The sequence below is a fragment of the Haliotis rubra genome, unplaced genomic scaffold (genome assembly GCF_003918875.1).
Source record: "Haliotis rubra isolate DU_JTF1 unplaced genomic scaffold, ASM391887v1 Scf195, whole genome shotgun sequence".
In the NCBI taxonomy this organism is placed as follows: Eukaryota; Metazoa; Mollusca; class Gastropoda; order Lepetellida; family Haliotidae; genus Haliotis; species Haliotis rubra.
In genome coordinates, this window is record NW_025765947.1 from 532,324 (window position 1) to 557,600 (window position 25,277).

At 40.0% G+C, this 25,277-nt stretch overlaps 1 protein-coding gene across 1 annotated transcript in view; it reads left to right on the forward strand.

Moving 5' to 3' along the window:
* LOC124274839 (serine-rich adhesin for platelets-like) overlaps window positions 1–7,297 on the forward strand; it is a 217,870-nt gene extending 210,573 nt beyond the window's left edge. The window contains 2 exon segments of the mRNA XM_046710203.1: window positions 1,336–1,652; window positions 2,332–7,297. Of these exon segments, the coding sequence (XP_046566159.1) occupies window positions 1,336–1,652; window positions 2,332–5,300 (3,286 nt within the window). The 3' untranslated portion in view covers window positions 5,301–7,297.
* The last annotated feature ends 17,980 nt before the right edge of the window (window positions 7,298–25,277 follow it).

The window sequence follows — 25,277 nt, forward strand, 5'->3', positions numbered from 1 at the left end:
GTATTTGCGTAGGCTATTTTCTGTGTGAAGCTCACCTTTGTGAAAAAGTGCTTGAGATACTATTTACCAGTTAGCAAGCCTGGCCACTGTTTACAAGTCAACACCTTCGTCATGTCGGCATGTGTGGCTATTAGCTTTGCACAGTCTTGTATTTTGAGCTAAGCTTAGTCATATTAGTAAACTTGGCCTTGTAATTAGCACCTCGTTTACTGAAGACCCAGATCACACTTTCAAACATTTACCAGTATGTTGTTTACGGAATCTGACTTGTAACATAGGCTAGAATTAGGGCTGAGGACTCAATCAAGGCTCTTCTGGTTCCCTTCAGGCGACAGCGTCATTAGTCACGATTTAGAATGTGCCTATGCTGAAACATTTCTAACAGTGGCACTGACACCTCAACAGTAACCTTGAAGGAAGGATTTCAGTATCTTGACATTGTTGGAGGACATTTGCAATGGTCTGGCTTTGAAAGATGGACAGAGGGATTTGAATAAACACAAGTTGATGGGTAGACAGTATGTCGTGGACTTTGTCCTGCATTCCACCTGCTTGGAATGAAGAGCGGAGAAACATCTCTGTATAGCACAACAGGTTCCCAACACTGAGGCCCGACTCGTACTTTGTTTGACTTCTTCGTCCCATTTCAAGAATTTGAAGCAATTGGAAAAAACATTCGGCGTTTAATATGGCTGTGTCAACATTGTTAATGATTTCTCTCTCTGTTGTCTTTGTCTTAAGTCCTGGCCCAGACTGTTGAAGGTTGCAGACTCATTAAAAACATTTGTAAAAGTGCAGGCATGTTTTAGCAGGAAGCATACGCTCCTTTTTTGTAAAGCAATTTTAAGTTTGTTCTGAAATTTTTGCTGGCATTTTAACAGGTGGACATTTCTATTCTGTGTGTTGAATTAAGAAAACATGTATAACTTGTCTAAAAAAATGACAAACTGAGTTATTGATCTGGTTAGTGAAAATATTTTTGAATTTTATTCACTAAGTATAATGATATGATATTTTGAACAGTTTAATACTTTCAAAGAAATACTTTACTGAATGTTTCATCTGTGAAGGTTATTATGCCTTGAAATCAGATATTGGTCAGTTGGATGATTATATTTTAGGATTCAACTTCAGCGCAAGTAGTGGAAGTGTTCTTTGTCAAACTAAAACTATACATAGAACATACGTCTGTGGTCAAAGCAAAGTCTTGACATTGAATCCAACATGGGTACAAAGTACAAAGCCCTCTTTAAGGGGTTATGGACAATATCATTACAAAATTCTAAATGCTCCTGTTACATCCAAGGTTTATTTATTCAAATAATTCTGTTGCAGGTTGTATCATGAAATGCCGCTATGCAACCAGCTCCTGCTGAAGCTCCTGATGAGTGTGCTGTACCAGATCGACCACCATCAAGATGTTAACATGATGACTGCCAACAATATCTCCGTCTGCATTGCCCCGAGTTTGCTATGGCAAAAACACGACGACATGGCCAATTATTCTGTCAACGTGGGCTCTGTCGTCGCAGTGGTGGAGTTTATGATAAAAAATGCATGCAGCGTGTTCGGAGACGATACTCCTCACTTGTTGGGCGAAGTGGACCACAAGATGAGGCAGGACTCAGGAACAGACTCAGACAGTCTCAATAGTGAGTAGACATTTATGTCAAATATTTCCATGATAAAAGTTACTACAACAAATTTAAACCTGTGTTTTACAATTGCAATGCTGTAACCATTTGCTAAGGGTTGTTGAGTTGTTGGGGTTTTTATGTAAGCAGAAACATATTTAGTGAGAGTTGATTGGTTGGGTAATTTTGGGATCTAAGCAGAAACATATTTGTTGAAAGTCTATTGGTTGTTTTGTTTTTGGATGTAAGCAGAAACATATTTACTGAGAGTTTATTGGTTGGGTAATTTTGGGATCTAAGCAGAAACATATTTGTTGAAAGTCTATTGGTTGTTTTGTTTTTGGATGTAAGCAGAAACATATTTACTGAGAGTTTATTGGTTGGGTAATTTTGGGATGTAAGCAGAAACATATTTGCTGAGAGTTTATTGGTTGGATATTTTTTTAATGTGAGCAGAAACATATTTACTGAGAGTTTGGTTGGGTATTTTTTGGATGTAAGAAGAAACATATTTGCTGAGAGTTTATTGGTTGGATATTTTTTGGATGTAAGCAGAAACATATTTGCTGAGAGTTTATTGGTTGGGTATTTTTGGTATGTAAGCAGAAACAATCATGGCTGCGTAAAATATATTCCAATATCTGTTATAAGAATCAATTACGAAAGAGACTGAGCTAAAATTGTTATCTTGTTTCAGATGGCCTAAGACGGGACGACTCATCCATTGATAGTTTGGTCGACCGCGATCTCTACACAGAAGCTGATGCCAGTCCCAAACTGGCAAAGAGTCATCTGTCGCCATCCAACCTCAGCCACGACTCCGGTCTGTCCCACAGTGACTCCCAACTCAACGATGAGGAGTGCGACTTTGACTCAACCGAGAGGAAGATGTACCGCAGCACATCCTACATGGACCACGACAACGACATCTACACAAGGTCCATCGATAACCTTGACAACCAGAACCCTGTTCCCCCTCCTCGATATCGTCGAAAGAAAGAATATATGCAGTCTTCAAGCTTTGACAACTACAACCGCCAGTACATAACATCGTACTCCTCTGGTGCTCGTCTTTGTCATTCACTGGAGCCAGAAGTGTTGCGTCAGATGCAACTCCAGAAAAGAATCTCATGTGACTCGCTGCACAGCGTGGAAGAAAGCACAGAGGCAGAATGTGAAAAGGATTTCTCTAGCCACCGGAAATCCGCTGACATTTATCTGATCAAGTCAGCCAGCGGTGCTCATCTGTATATGGACAGTGAGACCCTTCCGAGGGTCTCCTCTGTAGAGGGACAAACAGGCCGACAGGGACGGGACAGACTGGTGCGGCAGTCATCCGTCACAGACAGTACACCTCCTCTCTCTCCTCACTCGAAGCACTCGTACGGTAGTTCATATGACAGTGTGTTGTCAGACTCTTCTTACATGCATGACCTGTCCCGAGGGACCTCGATTAATTCAGCTCCCCAGACGCCGGATGTGGATTCAGATCGTGTGTTGTGGTCGCTGGAGGAGAGAGAGAGATCCAACTCAAATCCAACAACTCTTCATTCCAATGTGAACTCTACGGAATCAACATCGCCTACCAATCTGAGTGCAACCTATGGTGGATATACTCTCAAATCCATGCAGAACATGAGGTACTTAGTTTCGCCTCCAGCATCTCCTGCTGTGGAAAGGAGGGTAAAGACTTCGGAGTCAGTGAAAGACCCAAGTGCGAGACATTCAGTGCCAGCAGCAACATATAAAACAACAGTGCAGAAAGAAGTTCCTGCTGCCACGTCTCCGCAGATTTCAATAACGTACTGTTCCAGTGGCTCTGATGAGCGTCTTGATGACAATGACTCTAGTGATAAGGTGAGGAGAGCGAGTTTTGAAAGCGGTTCTTCATCTGGTGCTCCTGTTAAGCAGATCTCAATGTACTCACAGGGCCTCAGCTCTCAGTCACGGCTGCAGGGGCAGAGGATGTCACCAAGGAAGGACTCCACCCCAGTGAAAGCCAGTCATGACAGTGCTATTGTTTCACAAATCAGGAGAAATAGTTTAGAATCTGCTTCCAAAAGTGATGATGACTGTGAATCCAGGACTTCTAGCTTGCCAGAGAGTTTGTCAAAATCTAAGTTACTAAGGAACTATGGTCGCAATTACGACTCAGAGTCAAAAACATCTTCTGAAAATTTAGACTTTGAAAGCAAACGGCCACATCAACCTCCTTCCTACCAGGAAGCTTTAAGTAGGAACTATCGAATAAAACATGGGATTCCTCTCATGGAGATTTCTGAACAAGATACTCAGAGACAGAAAGAGGCCAGTGCTCGTGCCGCAAAGCTTTATGCAGACTCTGTTAAGAAATATTATGGTGCTAGTGATGATTCCGATAAAAGTGGAAATGTCATGAAGCAGACGTCACACCTAAAGCAGCACATTGAGCAGACAACAGACCCTGTGACAAAGACATATCGGACTGTTAGAGAGGAGAGTTCTAAAGTTGTCCAGGTCTTCAGTCCAGACGAGGATGAAGAGAAAGAAGACATTTATGTCACTCTTCGACATGATAAACATCGAAAAAATCCTCGCGATGTTTATGCCCAGTCCATGAAGCTTTATGAACAACAGTCTGAGGTGACCCAGAAGAATGAGGTTGAACGAGACAATGGGCCTTCATCATGTTCCTCATCAAATTCTAGTGCTTTTTCGAAAACCAGTCTTTCATCTAGAGCAAGCTATGATCCAGAGTCTTCGAGATCCTATAAACCAGACTCGAAAGTATATTCAAAATCTGAGGGTGTACGGACAAATAATGAATCCGGGTCATATTCAAAAGTGGAATCCAATGAAAGAGTTAAGACTACTCTTACTTTGCCGGGTGTGCATCGAAGTTTGAGTGACTCTGCTGACAGACTTAACAAACTCAGTCGGTACAGTCCACGTGTGTCAAGGCGTGATTATGATATTAACAAAGAGAATGAGGAGAAGAGGGGCCGGCTGGACACCAGCCCTGTGCACAACATACAGAGGACAACATACTTTTACGAACCGAGAGAGGAGAAACAGGCCTCTTCTTCCTCCACTCAGAATCAGTATTCTTCTAAAGTGTCCACTCAGAACGTTTCTACTTCCTCCAGTGTGTTAAACGTAGACAAGTCGAAAAGCAAAGCACATAGTTTGGTAACTGTAACTGTGAATAATCCAACAGAAAGTAGTTCCTCCTCAGCCAGTCATGACCTTCCTTGGAGTGTCAGTCAACTGAAGCAGAAGTTTGCTGCAAAGTCAGATGATATCACAACCACGACTTCATCTCACTTTTACGCTCCCGAACAGAAGACCTCCCGCTCAGTGTCATCCGTCACAATAACGTCTACCTCGCGTCCCGGACCCCCACCTTACAAGTCACCACCTCCCTTCCGCCGCCTTGCAGACAATTCACGTCTGAGCACATCTAGTAACAGCAGTAACGGCAGTGCCAGCAATCATAGTTCTTCAACAAAGACACATAAGTCTGTTTCAACTCGCAAGTTCGGACCACAATCGTTAGACTATGGGTCCTTCTCATCCTCTTCGGAAGACCTCGACACACTTAGTCTGTATCCGTTTCGGCGGAAAGAGAGTGGAAGTGGGTTGTCTGATCAAGAAATAGACTGTTATACAGACATATCATATGTCTAGCAGACGTCATCTTGGAGCAGACGTCACTTGCAGCAGACATTAGTGTGTATGTGTGAGTGCGTGTGTGTAGAGTTCAACGTGTAGGAAGTGTGCCAGAACATTTGACTAATGAGTGAATGGAAGAATATTTGAACTTTGAACTTTGAACCTTGTAGAGCCTCACTGCCAATAACCTACTGTCCTAGACTAGTTCAGTGCTGTCGTGGGATGTTCTTGGTCATTAGGACCCAGCTGTGCCGTGAAATATTCCTAGGACGTTTTCACTAGGACGTGTCTTGTGTTACACTGACTGTGGCGAAGCCCAACAACATTGTCACAGTATTCACAGTATTGTGGCTACCAGTGGTGTATGTTGAACATTGTTGATCACAACTGACTGCCATTCATGGGACATCATCGCAGGTAGAATCTTCCAATCAAGCACGGAAGGTTTCATTCTGCAGGGTCTTTCGCAGCATCTGATGTCACAGTTATGTTACTCAACTTGTTTTCATGTTTTTATTTCACTTCATAACAAAAATTACTTCATTTAAACATTAAAATTTGATAATTAATTTCACCAATCCTCATTTAGCATGAATCAAATTAATCGTTTTATAAAAGTTTTGGTATTTATTTTAGATATGTATTACTATTGTGAAAGTGTATTTTTTTTATGGAAGAACAGTAACTTAATAGAGTAAATAGGTTTTGACCAGTGCATAGGCACAGTGAATAAATCAACAAATGAATAGTGAGCAGATTTACAAGTTTTATCAATATTGACTATGTGACAGCGATAGAATAGACAATGACAAGTCACTGTTCTTGTAACAGTTAGATAGCAAGGGTATATCACATGGCACTGCATACAAAACTTTTGTTTAATATATAAAACAAAATGAAATATTGTTAATATGAAATATGGATTGAAATAATTAATTTCATTCAAACTAAAAGTGCTATGTGAAAAATTAGATAAGTTGACACTTAATGAGTTTATTTATTATTTTTTCTCAACTTTATGTATGTGTAGTTGTATTGAAAACATGGTTTTGACTCAGATGGAATGTGATCCTAGAGAGGAGACTTACTTAATAGTCCTACCTCCATTTGTAAGACTCAAGCCTTTGTCTTTCGTAAACATTTCGCAGCTGTTTCTTACAAAGGGGAAAGGTAGAAATCGTACAGTGGTACCATAATCCTTGACTTCAATATGCAAAGCATTGTGGGAGACTTAACATCCTACTTCAGCAATACCTCATCTTGTTGTGTCATGTGATCAGGTCATGTGACCTCAGCAATACTAACTTTTTAAGTCATATGAAATACTCATGTAGAATATATTGTATTCTGTGTAATATACAATTTGTACAAACGAGAGTAAATATGTAAATAAGGTTGTATATTTGTTACATTTATGGTTATGCCTTTGATAAGCAATAGCTTGCGAGATTTCACATCGAAAATAGATTGGTGCATGTTCAAAGAACAAACTTTGGATCAAAATTTGCTATCTGTGCCTTTGATAATTGTTTATGCACTTCATTTGAGGTAGTGTTAAATTATTGTTTTTGGTTATATTGAAATGTACTCATAAGTGTATACTTCATTTCAAATTTAATTTAATTGTATTTGTAACTATTTTGATTGATGCTCTGTGATATGTATACATGCTAGATATCAAAATGGCTGATCAAGTGATGTTAAATCGATATTTAATCAAATGAAAACCTTCGGAGTGTTTTGCTATCACGTGGTCACAGTATACCCACCACATTGTAAATTTTGTACGAACATTTAATCATATCATGGAATGTCCAGACTTGTTGAAGAGTTTGTTTACTTTGTTGATATTTTGGAAAGTTTAAGCTGTAAAAGGAGTCTTCCCTTCACTGTCCAGTCGTCTGCTTCACTGCAACTGGTGCATTATGGGATGTATTTTTATAGGTTAGATCGTCTGACTGAATGATTCGACTCATTAAATATATGCTGAATAAAAATGCATTGTCAATGAATATATTCTTTTGTCATCATTTGATGAAAGGCTGGAGTACACCTGACATTTAGAAACACAGTTGTCTCCCCTTTGTGTTCGCCATGCAGATGACATGAGGCCGAGATGTGTGTATGTTATATAAGCGAAATTCAACAAGCTGTATTAATAAGGTAGCATCATCCTGGTTTATCAGTGGTTGGTAGCATGAGCGACAACCCTTGTCAGATGAGTGAGTGAATTATCATCAGCATGGCTGTTGGAACTAATCCTGGCCATACCAGCTTTTAATGTCTTTGGTATTATGGAACCCAGTGATCGAACCACCAGCAGATTGAACCAACGGTGGCGCAAGTGTGAGATATGGGTAAGTAATTTTCAAACCAAATACACCTGAGGGAGTGAATTTATAACTTACTTTGAACAGTGTTTCAGTCACAAGAAGGCGATCAACTTAGTGTAATATGGGCAGAAATTCCTAACTGATACAAACCTTAAATATGAAAAGTATGGATATGTTCCTGGTTAACCAATGAATCATCAAGGTGAATCTTGTATTCGGAATCCATGGAGATCATATCCGGTCACTATAAAGTGACGCAACCCAGTATGTAGGGATCGGCCTCCAGATCAAGAAGGAGAAATGATTTTTGTTTACCAGGGCCGCGGTTCCCGATTTACAATGCGTTCGTAACGTTACGACCTGTCGTAACTCTATAGTTTATCATAGGCTTACGAATGTCGTAGCGCTACGTACGTTTTGTGGATCGAGACCCTGCTCCGTAAAGTTACGATCATCTTAAAACTACGAAGTCTTTGGGGAACGGCTCCTATTCTAGTATTATTGTTGGTGGGGTAGGTCAGTGGTTAAAACGTTCGCTCGTGACGCCGAAGACACGGTTCGATTCCCCGCATGTGTGCAAAATGCCTAGCAAATTCCTGCCCCCGGCCCGCCGTGAAATTGCTAGAATAGTTCTAAAAGCGGCGTAAAACCGTACCCTCACTCATTCATTATGCCAATTATTCACCCAAGAAGCAAAACCCTAGAACAAGACACTGAGACAGGTAACAAGTTGAGTGTCGGGTAGGTATGGGGCATAACCACTGCATGTGAATTGCCATTCAATTAAGTGAAGCAAATTGGTACCTGATCATGTTAAGTTCAATGTATCAATTATTAAAGCTGGGCTTAAAGTGACGATTCATGTACAAAGAGAAATATACTCTATTTTCTGTACAGTTTATATGAATGTGTACACACATTTAAAACACGACATTTCACAAAACCCTGGACACGTGCACAGAACGTAGTAAACATGTTTCACGTGCACCTCGATGGAGTGACGCGACATTCATTTGGCCTTTAATCAGCCAGGACGGTGCGTTGTTTAAAACAAATAAATAAGGCGTTGAAAGTCATTTACTTCCAAACAGTTGAGTAAGTACAATGTATATTGCATATATGTATGTATGTTTTGCCACATAAAACTAAGAATTGGTCCCACACAAAAAAAAAGGATATATGTTTGTTCTATAACTTCGGTTCCGATTCCGATGTTTTCCCTTTAATTCCGAAGTTCCACTTTCTCATGTAACTGTCTGGCAACAGTCGAACACCATCATTAAAAAAAGTAATAATTCCGAAGAAGCCCATCTTAACGTACTCTCATTTTCTTAATACCGGTGCAGTGGGTTCGTCTGTCAGTCTGATTCTGAAGTTCCAGAGTCGATATCAGACATGGACACTATGTGAAGCCTGTAAATTTCTGTTGTGCCCCGTCGTGGCTATTGCTAAATCGGCGTAGCTCAGTCACTTTTCTCAGTGTTTATATTTAGTAGCGAAATATATCATATACAATGAAACAATTTTTTTTTGTCAACGAGGACCAAGGGACCTACGTAAGTACTGCGAGATAGCTGGGGTTCAGTACAACCGCAAAATAATTATAAATTGAAGAATACGCAGGGGGCAGAGTTTTACTTGAAGACAACCTTATGTTCCCCACAACTGTGTTTAACTGTCCAAAAATATAATATACAGCCTTTATTGTCGTTTGCCTTGTATGTTGTCTGGTTTATTTAAGGGACGTAGCCACGACTCCTCAAGAAAGGTCACGGGTTCCAATTCAAATATAGAATACGGTACTATATACTGGACAAAAATACAGTTAGGGATATACGTAAATTTTGAAATTATGAATAATCATTGACACACTGATAAAATATCAATCATATAATTACCAATATCCCAAACTTATTTTGTCCAGTATATGTTCTATTGTCTATATAAGAAACTATGGAATGAATGAGTGAATATGTTTCATATCGAGCAATATTTCAGCCATATAGTCACGAGGACAAATATATTGTACTCACTTCATAAATATATATGAATCAATATACTGAATTAAAGACAGTAAAAGAGCAAGTCAAATATCACAGATTCAATATTATACGTAAACTATTCAACAAAATATTCAGTAGCCTTGTGGCTAAAACTTCACCAGTCTCGTCGAAGTCTCAGGTTAGATTTTCGAGGTGCGTTCAATGTATAAAGCCAATTGTTGGAATTCTGGTATAATATCGACAAAACGGATTAAACCATAACTCACTCATGCAGAAAATACAGGTTCAGAAAAACAACAATCACGTATTTGAATCAAATGCTGCAATACAGACGCATTCACTGGCTGAACTTGGCGTGCAATGTCTTTTACAGTTGCAATCAAAATACACCGTTGGTGAAAACTTAGTTTATTTCAACAATGCTATACATGGGCTGTTTGTTTGAATACATATGAAGTGTAAAAACTATTTGCAGAACATGACGACAGAGTAACTGTCCATTGTTTTCAGCTCCGCAGCTCGTTCTCCCTATGGACCAGTGTGTAAACACGGTGTTTGTTTTACTCTTTGGAAACTGTAAAAAAATATTTTGATAAAAAGGATATCTTTTCGTTCAAGGTGTGCTATGTCATTGCCTCTGTGTCTGTCGTATCGAGTCACCGGGTCCTATTTGGGATATGGTGTTACTGAAGTAATTGCAGAGGTCATTATGGAGTGCTTTGTGAACTCCGGTGCCTTACGAAGACGTAAACTCGTTTAAAATATTGTGGAGTTGAAAAGTTATGTTACATTTTGAACTATAAACCGACGCACCTGCATTCTTACGGATAAGGTATTACGGAGATTCATGCTAAAATAAGTTGATATGTCGCTAGGTATGTGATATGCTATACTCAGATGATATGTCGCTTGCTTTAAGTGATTTACAGCCTAAATGTTATATCACTAATAATATGATTTTCTACCCAGTATGATATGCCGCAAGCTATTTGATATACTACCTAGATGATATACCGCCAGCTATTTGATAAACTACCTAGATGATATGTCGCCAGCTATTTCATATACAACCTAGATGATATGTCGCCAGCTATTTCATATACTACCAAGATGATATGTCGCCAGCAATTTGATATACTCCCTAGATGATATGTCGCCAGCTATTTCATATACAACCTAGATGATATGTCGCCAGCTATTTCATATGCTACCTAGATATGTCTCCAGCTATTTGATATACTACCTAGATGATATGCCGCCAGCTATTTGATTTACTACCTAGATGATATGCCGCCAGCTATTTGATATACTACCTAGATATGTCACCAGCTATTTGATATACTACCTAGATGTTCTGTCGCCAGCTATTTGATATACTACCTAGATGATATGCCTCCAGCTATTTGATATACTACCTAGATACGTCACCAACTATTTGATATACTACCTAGATAATATGCCGCCAGCTATTTGTTATACTACCTAGATGATATGTCGCCAGCTATTTGATATACTACCTAGATGATATGCCGCCAGCTATTTGATATACTACTTAGATATGTCACCAACTATTTGATATGCTACCTAAATGATATGTCGCCAGCTATTTGATATACTACCTAGATAATATGCCGCCAGCTATTTGTTATACTACCTAGATGATATGTCGCCAGCTATTTGATATACTACCTAGATGATATGTTGCCAGCTATTTGATATACTACCTAGATGATATGTCGCCAGCTATTTGTTATACTACCTAGATGATATGTCGCCAGCTATTTGATATACTACCTAGATGTTCTGTCGCCAGCTATTTGATATACTACCCAGATGATATGTCGCCAGCTATTTGATATACTACCTAGATGTTCTGTCGCCAGCTATTTGATATACTACCTAAATGATATGTCGCCAGCTATTTGATATACTACCTAGATTATATGCCGCCAGCTATTTGATATACTACCTAGATAATATGCCGCCAGCTATTTGTTATACTACCTAGATGATATGTCGCCAGCTATTTGATATACTACCTAGATGATATGTTGCCAGCTATTTGATATACTACCTAGATGATATGTCGCCAGCTATTTGTTATACTACCTAGATGATATGTCGCCAGCTATTTGATATACTACCTAGATGTTCTGTCGCCAGCTATTTGATATACTACCCAGATGATATGTCGCCAGCTATTTGATATACTACCTAGATGTTCTGTCGCCAGCTATTTGATATACTACCTAGATGATACGTCGCCAGCTATTTGATATACTACCTAGATGATACGTCGCCAGCTATTTGATATACTACCTAGATGTTCTGTCGCCAGCTATTTGATATACTACCCAGATGATATGTCGCCAGCTATTTGATATACTACTAGATGATATGTCGCCAGCTATTTGATATACTACCTAGATGATATGTCGCCAGCTATTTGATATACTACCTAGATGATAGTGTCGCTGGCCATGTGATCAGGGTGCCGTTGTACGAAGCGATCTGACCACTAAGGTGATCCCATACCTTAACGTAGACTTACGACTGGCGTAGCGCTAAGGTTTCTTTGTACAACGGCACCCTGCTACCTAGATATGTCGCTTGCTGTGTGATATACTGCCTAGAAATGCCCGCTACAATATGATCTTCTACATAATATGATGTCGCTAGCTAGATGTTGTGTCCCTAACAATATCATTTGCTATCCATATGATATGCCGCTTGCTGTATGTGACATACTCTCTGGGTATGTCGCCATGTGTGTTCTTAACTTCCTAGATATTTCACTTTGATTGGCTACCTATGTGCTGTGTCGCTAGCTGTGTCATTTTCTATCTAGAATATACTGAAAGGCAAAAGAAATGTCATAATATTGGAAATGACATTTAAGTATCTATCGAACATTTGAACCTATTTTTTTTAAATAATACGCCACTGAAATGCAGTACCGACTTTCATCAGAGAAGATAACCCCTCTCCATTGTCCCCCACGACAGTTTTGCCGCTGTTGTGTCCACTTGGATACGTTCCCGGCGGTGACGTTGGGTGAATATGGGTCTCCTGGCAGGACATCGACAAAACAGGTTCCTGGCTTGGAGACGTCGCCGAATGGTAGATCACTGACTGGTCGCTGGTGGTTTCCTATGGTCACCCAAGCTGTTTCTCTGGCCCTTGCGAATAGGTCTTGCACGTGTTGATGGACGATATGACGGTCCTGGCGACGTGTTTGTTACATCGGGTTGACCACTACGTGGACGGTCATCAGTGCTGCTGGTGGCGTTGTATCGCACTCTAAGACGTTCTATCGTTCGTACGCTGCAACTGAAGTCATTAGCAATGACTCGAGCATGTTGACCAGCGTGCAGACGTCCAATAGCTTGTTGTGGTTGATCTCTCGTTAACCTAGTCATAGCTGCTGTGTTCAGAAAACAAGTGAACGATTGCCATTCAAGCCGGCAATTTATGCCTGAATGCATTTATGATGCACGTGCATCTCGATTTCAATGTTGTGTTTGTGGGAACTTTTCCCTCTCTAAAAAACAAAAACATTTCTAACTTCAATCTCAAACAATACTTTATTGGGCAATGCAGGCTATACGACCACGATTCATGTTTCCTCAAACTTGACTTCTGGTATATATTTAAAAAAATAGGTTCAAATACTCCATTGATACTCAAATGTCATTTCTAATATTACGACGTTTCTTTTGCCTTTCAGTATATATGTTTGTTATGTGATACACTAACAAGAATATATGTCTCTTGTTATGTGATACCCGTGAAGGTCTGGGTTAGAATACTGATATTCAGTAACCCATGCTTGTCGTAAGAGGCGACTAACGGGATCGGGTGGTCAGGCTCGCTGACTTGGTTGACAAATGTCATCTAATCCCAATTGCATAGATCGATGCTCATGCTGTTGATCATTGGATTGTCTGGTTCAGACTCGATTATTTATAGACCGCAGCCAAATTAGCTGGAATATTGCTGAGTGCGGCGTACAACATAACTCACACACTGTTATGTAATGTACTAACAAGAATATATGTCGCTTGTTATGTGAATATACAAAATAGATGCAATGCCAATATCTCAGTATGCCATTGATACATGGATGTCGCTGACTATGTGATACAAAGACAATGTGTTGCTGGGAACAAATTGTAACTCGGAATTCCCAACTGTAAGTCATATATGATAGGCTCGTGTACTTTATGCACGAACCTATAATCCAAATTCGGTTATCCAGGCATCTAAACATACAACCCTGTTTCAAGGTTGATTCCGTCTCACAATATGGGTGTGATGGGGGTTGTTTCGAAGTCACGTGACGTATTCAATGCGAGACTGCGATCCACCATGCTGGAGACAAGTATTTTTAACAAACTCTTTTTGGAAAGACTTCACGTCTAAATCCCTAGACTATTGCTGAAGAGGGGCGACCCAGACACAGCCATCAATTGTGTTGAAGGAGCCGCCTTCTTTTCAAAGGCAACCTACACGCGACTCTACCAAAAAGTTGGAATCAAAGAAGCGGACGTCAATAGTGGTCGCTTTTTTTGCCTTTCTCAACTGTTTTAAGAGTCATCTAGCTTATCGATGGACTGGGAACAAGAGGCTGAGCCGCTGACAGGAAGACACATTCTTAAAGTTTCGTTTCTTTTAAAAGTGGGGACATTTTCTTTTTTGATGACGACGACATCCAAACACGATTGAATGCAGCACGGAAATGGGAGCGATTGCATTGCTCTAACGGAACCCTTAAAAATAGAGTGAACTTTAACAAGTTTCCTAATGTATGATCTCTTGGTTTATGTATACTGTTATGTACACTGGAAGGAAAAACTATGGACTATTTTTGTCTTTCTTGTTGTCAATAACTTAGATTCTATACTACAAGGAGGAATGTGGGTTTAGTATCCATTACATAACATTAAACATTTTAATTTAGTGTTTTCTTTCTGAAATTAAGAGTCTTAGGTCGCTCAACAGTTAGATTGGTAAGAGTAAGGAAATTAGAATTAACAGATACGTTTTTTCTGTTTGTATTTGCTTATTTGTTTTCTTGAGTGAACTTGTTTTGGAGTGATTATTTCTTGGTCCGGACATCATGGTTTAATTTTGGCAGATTATATTTTGCCATTCTTTCTTTTGCAATTATCGACACGACTATATGTCAAGAAAAGGCGCCAGTTATGTTGGCTTTCTTGAGGCTGCCAACCTCCTTCCGTTATCTGGGATTCGAAGGTCTATTTAGAGGATATTCATGATTTAGCAGTGTTGTACGTTGAATCAATATGATTAATCTGGCATGCAGATGAAAAATTCAAAAATGAAATAATGGTATTCATAAAGAATATCATTTGTAAATATGCTTCTTTCAAGCTTTTTAGGTAATCTTACTTCAAACCTCACCCTTTTCTCAACGCTTGCAGAGTTGATAGGCGGTAACCTGCTGGTACTCTGTTAATGTTTTTCAGAATTTCTTATCTGAGTTCAAGCCTGAGTGTACGAACATAAACATCCTGTTTAGTGTTAATGTAGTATTCAGCATATGTGTTAAGTTGTGTGGAATATACGACACGCGCGGTCAGTCTCCGGGGAATAGGACAAACATGTAGGGCTATGTCGGATAGTGTGGACACGAACCGTAAACCACTGAGGTTTCGTATCTGTGTCAATATTTCCCCAGTAATCCCATCATATCTCGCCATGCTGTTGGCCACTTGATACACCATAGTCAGTGTAGATGACCGGCTTTGAAGCCGGACAGGAAATTATAAACATACTTCCCTCTCCCTACACAAAAAGCCATCTTTGAAACGGCCGACCTGACATGGTAGTAGGACAACCATCACCTACTGATAATATTGACAGTGAACATCCGTCAGCGACCAGCCCAAACCAAGCCGTGTCGAACAGAATTCAGAAAATGCACAACTTTTCACACCAACAGCCGCGAAGATACAGGAAGACATACCACCTCAGGCGTGTCTGTTTCTCGTCTGCTGCTTCCCGCGCTAAATTGGTGAAAGAATGTCATTTGGAGATTGGCGAGCAAAGATCTCCATTGACAGTATGTGTTTACAGATTCGGGAGGCGAGCAAAAGGAGCGAGTTGCCTCCCAAATGGGCATGGGCAATCCTCGTCTGTGTGTACCGATATGGTAGCAACGACGCTGCAGCAGATGTTGTTGTTGTTGCGGAAGCCGTGTTTAGGGTTTGGTGCCAGTTTATCGGATGTTCCTGTCATGGCCAAGGTTGCACAACAATTGCATAACCCCAGACAAATGAGTCAATCAATGCCCTATGTCGTGTTTGGCACCGCCCCAATTAGGCCTTCTTCAGACGTTGATGTTTTCGTAATTGGCAGTTTTTGGAGAGCTTTGGATTTTTGAAAACGCTGGTTAAATCTTCTTTGTACAACCCTGGTCGCTCCTTCGAAGGAAGTGTTTTGTAGAATATGAAAAAGGTGAATTGTTTGGAAGTTCCCTGTCACGAAGGGCCAAGGTTCATGACCAACAGTATCCGTAATTTTGACATTGAACGACATCAGCCTCGTTTGACGATGTTATATGACAATTCTCACACATGGTTATCGATTTCCGGCGCAACTTAAAATGATGTTAAATCAAACAACCTTGTTTCATGTTAATCAACACTGAACAAATTCAGCTTCGTTTGACGTCATTAAATGGAACTGGGTCATTGATTTCAAACGCCAAAGGGGCGGTGGGGTAGCCTAATGGTTAAAGCGTTGGCTCGTCACGCCGAAGACCCGGGTTCGATTCCCCACATGGGTACAATGAGTGAAGCCCATTTCTGGTGTCCCCCGCCGTGATGTTGCTGGAATATTGCTAAAATCGGCGTAAAACAAAACTCAGTCAGTCAGTCAGTCAAACGCCAAGCTCTAAACACAACTAAACGAAAACATTAAGTCAATGATAAATGAAGTTAACACTTGAAGAAGCTTCTTAGAAGACGGGGTATATGTTTTATACTCAACAGAAGGTAAGACCACCGATTTTTCACATGACCATGGTTAAATGGTCATGTCAAGACTCTAAGCTGAACTCTCTCAACTTCTTTAGTATATTTTCAGATAATTATTTTGCAGGTTTTCTCAAGAGACAGTTTTGTTTTTGTCTAGATTTCTTTGGTTTGACTATTTTTCCCCGTCCCTTGGTTGGTTGATTGGTTGGTTGGTTGTTTAACGCCGGACTCGGCAATATTCCAACTATATGGCGTCGGTCTGTAAATAATCGAGTTTGGACCAGCCAATCCAGTGATCAACATCATGAACTTCGATCTACGCAATTGGGATACAATGACATGTGTCAACCAAGTCAGCGAGCCTGACCACCCGATCCCGTTAGTAGGTATAGGTGACACTACCCCTTGAGCTCGTACTTCATCCACGGTCATACCACTGTATATTCGGGGATGAACAGTACAGAGTATATATCCACAACAGCGTATATATGGGCGTTGGTTAACACAACTGTCAGTAATATACTGACTATACCACAACGACATGTACCAGACACAACAAACCAAGGATTGACATCACAAGCAACTTTCTACAACATTGAGGAAAATGACTTGAAATAGGCCAAACCAAAGTGTATGCCTACGAGTCAGTTATAGTCAGTTATAACAAGAATAGGTTAATTAAGATCAGTTCTACTCTAGAATTCCAAATGGGCCCAACAAAAATACTATTTCCCCTCAGTTATAGATACATAATGTCATTTAGAAAGTGGCCAAATGTAACATATTTACATTTTGGATTACACTTTATCAGTAAAGAACAGATTTTAGTACATTGTTGGGGTTGCCGGTTAGGTGTCTCACTCCAAACGTGTTGGTTTGTCGGTTTGTTGTTAAACGCCTTCTGTAAATAACGGCAGTCTGTAAATAATCCAATCTGGACCAGACAATCCAGTGACAACAACATGAGCATCGATCTACGCAAAGTACACTAAGGAAACAATGTTTGGGTGATAGAACATAACACACAAATATATATAGGAAAAAAACAAAACAAAAATGTTTGTGTTGAAGGACAAGTGATAATACTTGAACCTGTCTTCATACCGGCTTCTCCCTCCAACAGAATCCTCACTTAGGATGTAGAATCTCGTTCTCATAATGTTTTCTTCCTTGTGAATGAAAATGTCGAAGCCATACAAATGCCCATGCCTGTATCTCTGCAAGCTGAAGAATGCAACACATGTCCAGTAAAAAGATGGAATTCACAGAGTCAAATACCATCACACCGTCTCATTGAAAAGACGCGCATGGCGCGAGGTTGGTTGGCATTGATTGCAGACTCCTCGCAGGGACAGTATGAGTAATGTGTGAAAACATATACAGTTGAAATAATAAATATTTGCTGCACGTCTAAAGTATGTGGGAGTCTTCTGTGTGCAGTTATATGCATTATATGCAATAATGTAAGTGCACCTGCTTCAATATTAACCAGGGTATATAAACCAGTGGTTGACAGCATGAATGTGAGCACTACCCAGCCGTACAATGACACAGAATGAACCAGTAATAAATATTGCATATAGGGAATCTCGCCCAAATGTCTTCTTATATCAAATATATCAACACGAGTTGATTAAAGTTACAAATATCCGAGGCTTGCCGAGGATATTTTTACTTTAATCAACGGTGTTGATATATTTGATATCAGAAGACACGAGGGTGACATTTTATTTATCATCCAAAATCATTCTTCATCAGTTATCAGTAAAAGAATGAATTTATCTGAACACATAACTGCCATTAGGCTTCTTGAGCAGTGAGGTCATAGCATTGTGACGTCATTAACTTTGTGATGTCAAAGCATTGTCGGCTGTGTTTCTTAGTGATGTCAAAACATTGTGAGGTCATCAACTCACGATGTAATAGCATTAGGACAATTCAATTGTTGCGATATATACAATGTAGATATCCTTGATCTCGCACAAGCGATATCGACTGTGACAGGCAGTTTTGAATGATAGATTTATATATTCACCCGGATGTGTAAACCAGAGGTTGATATTATGAACTATGTCCAGTCGTCGGGCTATAATGACACATAATGAACCAGTAATAAACCATGTACACGTCTATATTGATCGAGAATATGCAAACCTGTGGTTAATAGTTTGAGAATTATATAGCCGTCGGGATACAGTGACAAACAATGAACCAGTAATAAATTAAGTATATGTCTATATTAACTGGGATATGTAAACCAGTGGTTAATAGCACTATCCAGTCGTACAATGACGCAAAATGAACCAGTATCAAATCTAGTATATCTCTATATTCACTGGGATGTGTAAACCAGTATTTAATAACGAGCACTATCTATCCATCGGGATGTAATTACACAAAAGGAACCAGGCTGCTTGTGATTAACATCATATTTAAATCGTCCGCTGGTTATGTCACCAAGTAGGAGTACTCGGACCTGGACCAGACAATCCAGTGATCAACAGCATGAACATCGATCTATACGCAACTGGGATACGATGACATGGGTCAACCAAGTCAGCGAGCCTGACCACCTGATCCCATTAGTCTCCTCTTACGACAAGCATGGGTTGCTGAGGATCAATTCTAACCCAGATCTTCACGGGTGTGTTCTGCCATGACATACCATTGTCAGTACTACAAATACCAACGTCCTGGTCCTGAATAATAATAATAATATTTTTTATTTAATTAAGAAGAAACTGCATCACTTGTCTTAAATTCGTTTTCAATGCACTGGTAAAAATGTGGTCAAAGAAGCTTGTTGCGTTAAGCTGGAACAAGCCGATTTTGTATTAAAACGTTCGAAACCTTTCGATAAATTTAGGTTTACCAATTTTGTTTATGGTAATGTATCCATGTGTAAGTCTTTGTAAACACGCCCGTTCTTGCTTAAGTTTAGTTTGTTTTCCACAACACTTTCAGTATTTTTAGAATTATGTGATGACTGAATGGAATTTGCAAGGTTTCATTATCAACCACGACAACATAATGAGCTCCCGCTAATAAGGTCACGTGGTAGGCGATGTTGCACTTAGTACGTGTTTCACCTGCGTGACGTCACAGGTTCAAGCCCAGGTGTAACAATTCTAATAACGTGGAACCATTGAGCCTGTATGAAGGCACTGAACCAGCCCACCCACCGCCACGACTTTAACAAATCTCCTCTCCCTCTTTGTCGTAATACCGACGGTTTCCGGAAACGTTCACATCAGAGCGACATAAGAATGCCTCACGCGACAAGAAGGGGGATATTCCTGGGGGACATACCGTCAATGAAGAGATCTCAAAGCCGGGAAATGAACGTCGTTCATGACGCTGAGGTGCAAACTGACGACGATGTGATGAAGCTCAAATAGAACTGCGAGATATCAGCGTTTTACACTGGTATATAAGAACAGTATTAGCAAGTGCAAAACCTCTTGAGGAGAAGGTGCGTAAGTGCAGAGCAGAGGGATTCGCAAATCTCAAAGTGGATTTTTCTTAATATGGCAAAGATTGCAATTTACCCAATACGGCTAAAGGAAGGTGTAAGAAAGGTAAAAATTAGAGATTTCTACAAAGATCTTCTACGTTTTTACACCTAGCATGAATCGTGTGAGAAGGTGTGATGTGTTCCCTAACCTGTATGCTCAACACAAAGACGAACTAAGCTCAGAAGTTAAACTTTCTCCAGCAAGAAGAAAACTTTCTTTTTTATCATTTTTACAATATTTCTCACGCCTGTGACAAACTCTTTGTTACTTTCTTGAATGGAGGCAATTAGCAAATAAAAGAGTGAATCCTACGGGTTTACTCGACTTTCCTGTTGCAGGTCTAATGCAGGAAGTACAGTATTCACAATGCCGGATAAAGTGGGAAAAACAGATTGAAACAAGTGCAAGTTGTATTTATATCCTCAAAGTCACAACATTTGAATGAGATTCAGCCAGACGGACTCTGAAGCGTTCCTGCTCCTCAAACAGCTAGGCTTAAGATCCACGAGAAAGCGTCGGTGCGTCCAGTGAACGATTGGCCATATACCATGTCCTGTTTTGTATTGTTTAAATTTTTTAAAATGAAATAAAGTTTCTTTCTTTTAATCTTACTCAGTAGAATATGCATGCAACCAATGCACTCATTACAGATGTCTGTCATAGAAAATATCTAGCAGAAACATCCGTTGTAAGTTGCCCACCAGCCTGATGGAGACATCGCTTGAGGTTGGTGTATGTTACCCGAGTGAGTGAGTCATTTTAGGTTTTTTGATGCTACTTGCAATATTCATGCAATATTACGGTGGGGGATACCAGAAATGAGCTTCACACGCTTCAAACTCTTTAACGAGTGTGTAGCCACTACGCGATTACATCGTCCCTTAAGTTCCCTCGTATCCCAATTATGTAGATCGATGCTCATGCTTTTGATCACTGGATTGTCGGGTCCATACACGATTATTTATAGACCGTCGCCATATATATAGTTGGAATAAGTGCGGCGTAAATATAAACTCACTTAAATTCCCTCTAGTTCCACCACAGTTGGGCATTTAACATTTTCGTTCATCAGTGACGGACAGAAAATAAACTTTGAGATATTTCTCCTTGATGAACTTTCCATTTGGATAGGAAGTATAAGCGCTAACAAACGTTTCAAAAACAGACATCTTTTGAATGCACCACCATTTCTCTTTATCACCATCCGGAAACACAACGCATGGGATGCACGTGCACAACGCAGTAGCCCCATACACGTGCATGGGGTGTCATTACTGATTTTGACGGTTTTCAAGAAGGTCGATAAATCACTGTAGACCATTAATTTTGACAATCATCTTGCTTCACATACAGTAGTTGTTACTGTTTGTGTCTAGCCGGCAAATTTCACGTCATACAAAAATCATCTTTCAAGAGATGTAGGCCTACTGTACAAACAACTATGGTCATTAGGAAGTGCAAGTGTTGATGCACCCTTAAAACATTCGTGATATCAACATTGATTCTCCGATATATCTCCCAAAGTTTTCAGTCGTAAATTAAAAATGAAGTTATCCTACTTTTTAAGAGTATATATCTGTCCCTGTTACATCCTCAAAGTTTGAGTGTTTCGTCCGCTTACACAGGTTCGAATCCGAGTTTTTCCACGGTTACATCAACATTAGTTTGTATGCATCGTGGAGATATGTGTTTGTAGCAGGTGAACTAATTTCAAAATCTTTGACAACATGAGTGGCTCAATACAGGATCCGGCTGTTGTCCTGAAAGAAACCAGCGTCTACTTGCACAGAGCGATTTAACGCTACAACTACCCTAAGTGAGTATGTTAAATAAAGGAGTAACGATCCTTGTAGATCAAAGTCTGCTTTTGGAAGTAGATCAACATGGATATCCACAGCAAAATCCTTTCATAAGAAAAATTGATCCTGTTTTATTTCAGAAATGTGGGACGGAGAAATTTTTATTCAGTAAATTTTATTTTTGTCAAACTGTACATATCATTCGTGATCATTTTAAATGTATGTCTTGACGGTGCGATTCACATGGATGTCTGGATGAGGTGTTTTCTTCATGTGAAGACAGAGGACAACGATCTTCTTACATGTCTGTATATACATAGTCAATGTTTTTGTTTGTTTATTGTTTAACGCCGCAATATTCGGGCTATTTGACTGCGTTCAGTGAAGAAGAGTCTGGACCAGATAATCCAGTGCATTGGCGGATCCAGGGTGGGGGTGGGGGTCAGACCCCCCACCCCCCAACTCTCTGAAAATGACTTAAGACATTGAAGATTTTTTTTGCGTTGGCGGAGCCAAATGGGGGGTTCGAACCCCCTGAAACCCCCCTTTTCAAAATCCCTGGATCCGCCCATGCAGTGCCCAACATCATGAGCATCGACCTACGCAATTTGGTTTCTAGGAGATGCCCCAACCATGTATGCGAGTCTGACCACCGATTCCGTTAGTCGCCTCTTACCACAACCATGGCTGCTGAAGATCAATTCTAACCCGGATCTTCACGGGCATATCTGATCAATGAATGAGGAGGGTGTTTCACCAGTGGTAGGGTGGGTGGGATAAAATTCTTTAATTAATTCATTTATTATAACCTTAATCAAAGAATACTTTGCTATACTGCAGTTAAACCTCACATAGCTACAGTCAACCACAGATGTGTGGAACGTATACTGTTGTCTCCAAGTAAAAGCTTGGTCCCTGCCTATACCTTATTTAATCAGCATTTTACGGTTGTGTCGAGTCTCGGATAACTCGAAGAATTTTCCTACGTTTATTCAACGTGTTTGTGTTTGACTGTTCATGTGTAGACAACATGTACCACACAATACCCTTATTCAAGAATGACGGGGTAGCCTAGTGGTTAAAGCGTTCGCTCCTCACGCCGAAGATCCGGGTTCGATTTCCCATATTAGTATCATGTGTGATCCCATGCAGCTGTGAAATTGCTGGAATATTGCTAAAAGCGGCGAAATCATTTCTAATTTGTCATTCTGTCAGATTTTGGCAAACTATTGCTGAAAACATTAATTGGACATTCTCTTCCAGATCGACTAAGCCCCTACGAGATACGGCCGGGGATTGTTTACCAACTCGATAAGCAACGTCTCAATCCTCACAGCAACGCTGACGACACTAACGCCTCTGCGTTACGTCATATCGGGGACATGTAACCGGTTCGTTATTTATATAACGCGTGTATGTATATAAAACGCCCTTTTCAAATGACGTTACGGTGAATCACAAGATAGTATTCCCCTTCCACTGACGATCAATTAAAGTGACACCAAGATGGTTTGTTTCTTTTCTTTTTTTCATTTCTTGCAAAGCATTGAGTTTTTCAACGCGGAACGTATCTGTTATTTTACCATCTGTAATTTCTATATAATCAGTTCTCGCATTCAGTGCTGTCAGCTATCTGATTCATAATTCTAAGCGAGAAACTCAGGAGGTATTCATGTCTGAAATGCGATCCACTTAAGATACGCAGAAGCAGACATAAGGTTTTATCAATTTTGTTTTTCTGATGAAAGTATTTAGCTATGACTGTAAGTCGTGATGTAGCTTGTCAGCTTAACAGGTATTCTAAACAGGCTCTAATGCAAGTTACTCACACGGCTGCTGGGATGTCACGTGATCAAATCAAAGGATGGTTTTACTTTTGGGGTTGTCGTGACTGGACTAAACTAGATATTAACATCTAAGTAATCAACCGTTTTTTAAAGGCGCAAATTCAGAGTAAAAAGATTATCTGTACTCTACTTGAGTGAAGAGATGTTTCCAAGTCGTACATACAGTACCAGGCTCTGAAAAAATGGATTGAAGGATTGCGTTTGTTTTGAGTCGTTCTGATTTAGGATTACGTTAAGTAAGATTGAAACGTTTATCTTTTTAAATTTTCCCAAGTGTGTTTACTGTGTGAGTGCGGTCTTCTTTCAGCGATGTTACTCATGGCAGAACAATTTAATTTTTTGGGTTATAATTCATTATCTTTAAAATGTTATTTTCGCTTGTTACTATTGACATACTATGTGCACACACATCATGTTAAATCTGCACAACTCACTCACTCCATTCAGATTAAGGTAAAATAGTAGCACAGTTATATACTCGCTCGCTGATGTCTCTCAAGCCTGGTGTTCGAATCCACACACTGAAGTCGACACTCTGTAAGAGCCGATCTCTGGGATCGCCTGTATAATGACATTGTTATGAAAGTACCAAAATACGAAGTTTTGAAATATAGTCCGTTTGGCTCAAAAGCGGCTCCATCCTTTCTCGCACACCAGGGCCTCCTTTCACAAAGCACTAAGGTGATCGTAAGTCACTAAGGTAAAATGTGTGCAATGTTAAAGAATGGGAGTTAAGGTTAACCTCAGAAAAGGTTGCTTCGTGAAAGAAGCCCATGGCTGTTCCTCCCTTTGCACTCCTCCCTCGTAACACTGACTGACTGAGTTTAGATTTACGCCGCTTTTAGCAATATTCCAGCAATATCACGGCGGGGGACACCAGAAATGGGCTTCACACATTGTGCCCATGTGGGGAATCGAACCCGGGTCTTCGGCGTGACGAGCCAACGCTTTAACCACTAGGCTACCCCACCGCCCCTCCCTCGTAACAAATAGTGAACTGTGTAAATATATTAATAATAGTTTGTTAAACAACATTTTTATTTTTATGACGTAAATTCTACACAAATATCACCCCAAAAACTCATCGCGTTGGTCTGATGTTTTAATTGTGATCAGTGTTTCATTAAGTATTATACGCTTATTAGTTTTCGAGTTTGATTGCAATTCATAGACCTTTGCACTCCTCCCTCGTAACACTGACTGACTGATCGATTTACGCCGCTTTTAGCAATAAGCAATATCACGGCGGGGACTCACACATTGTGCCCAATGGGGAATCGAACCCGGGTCTTCGGCGTGACGAGCCAACGCTTTAACCACTAGGCTACCCCATCGCCCCTCCCTCGTAACAAATAGTTGTAAATATACTAGTTTGTTCAACATTTTTATTTTTATGACGTAATTTCTACACAAATATCACCCCAAAATAGCGTTGGTCTGATGTTTTAATTATGATCAGCGTTTCATTCAGTATTATACGTTTATTAGTTTTCG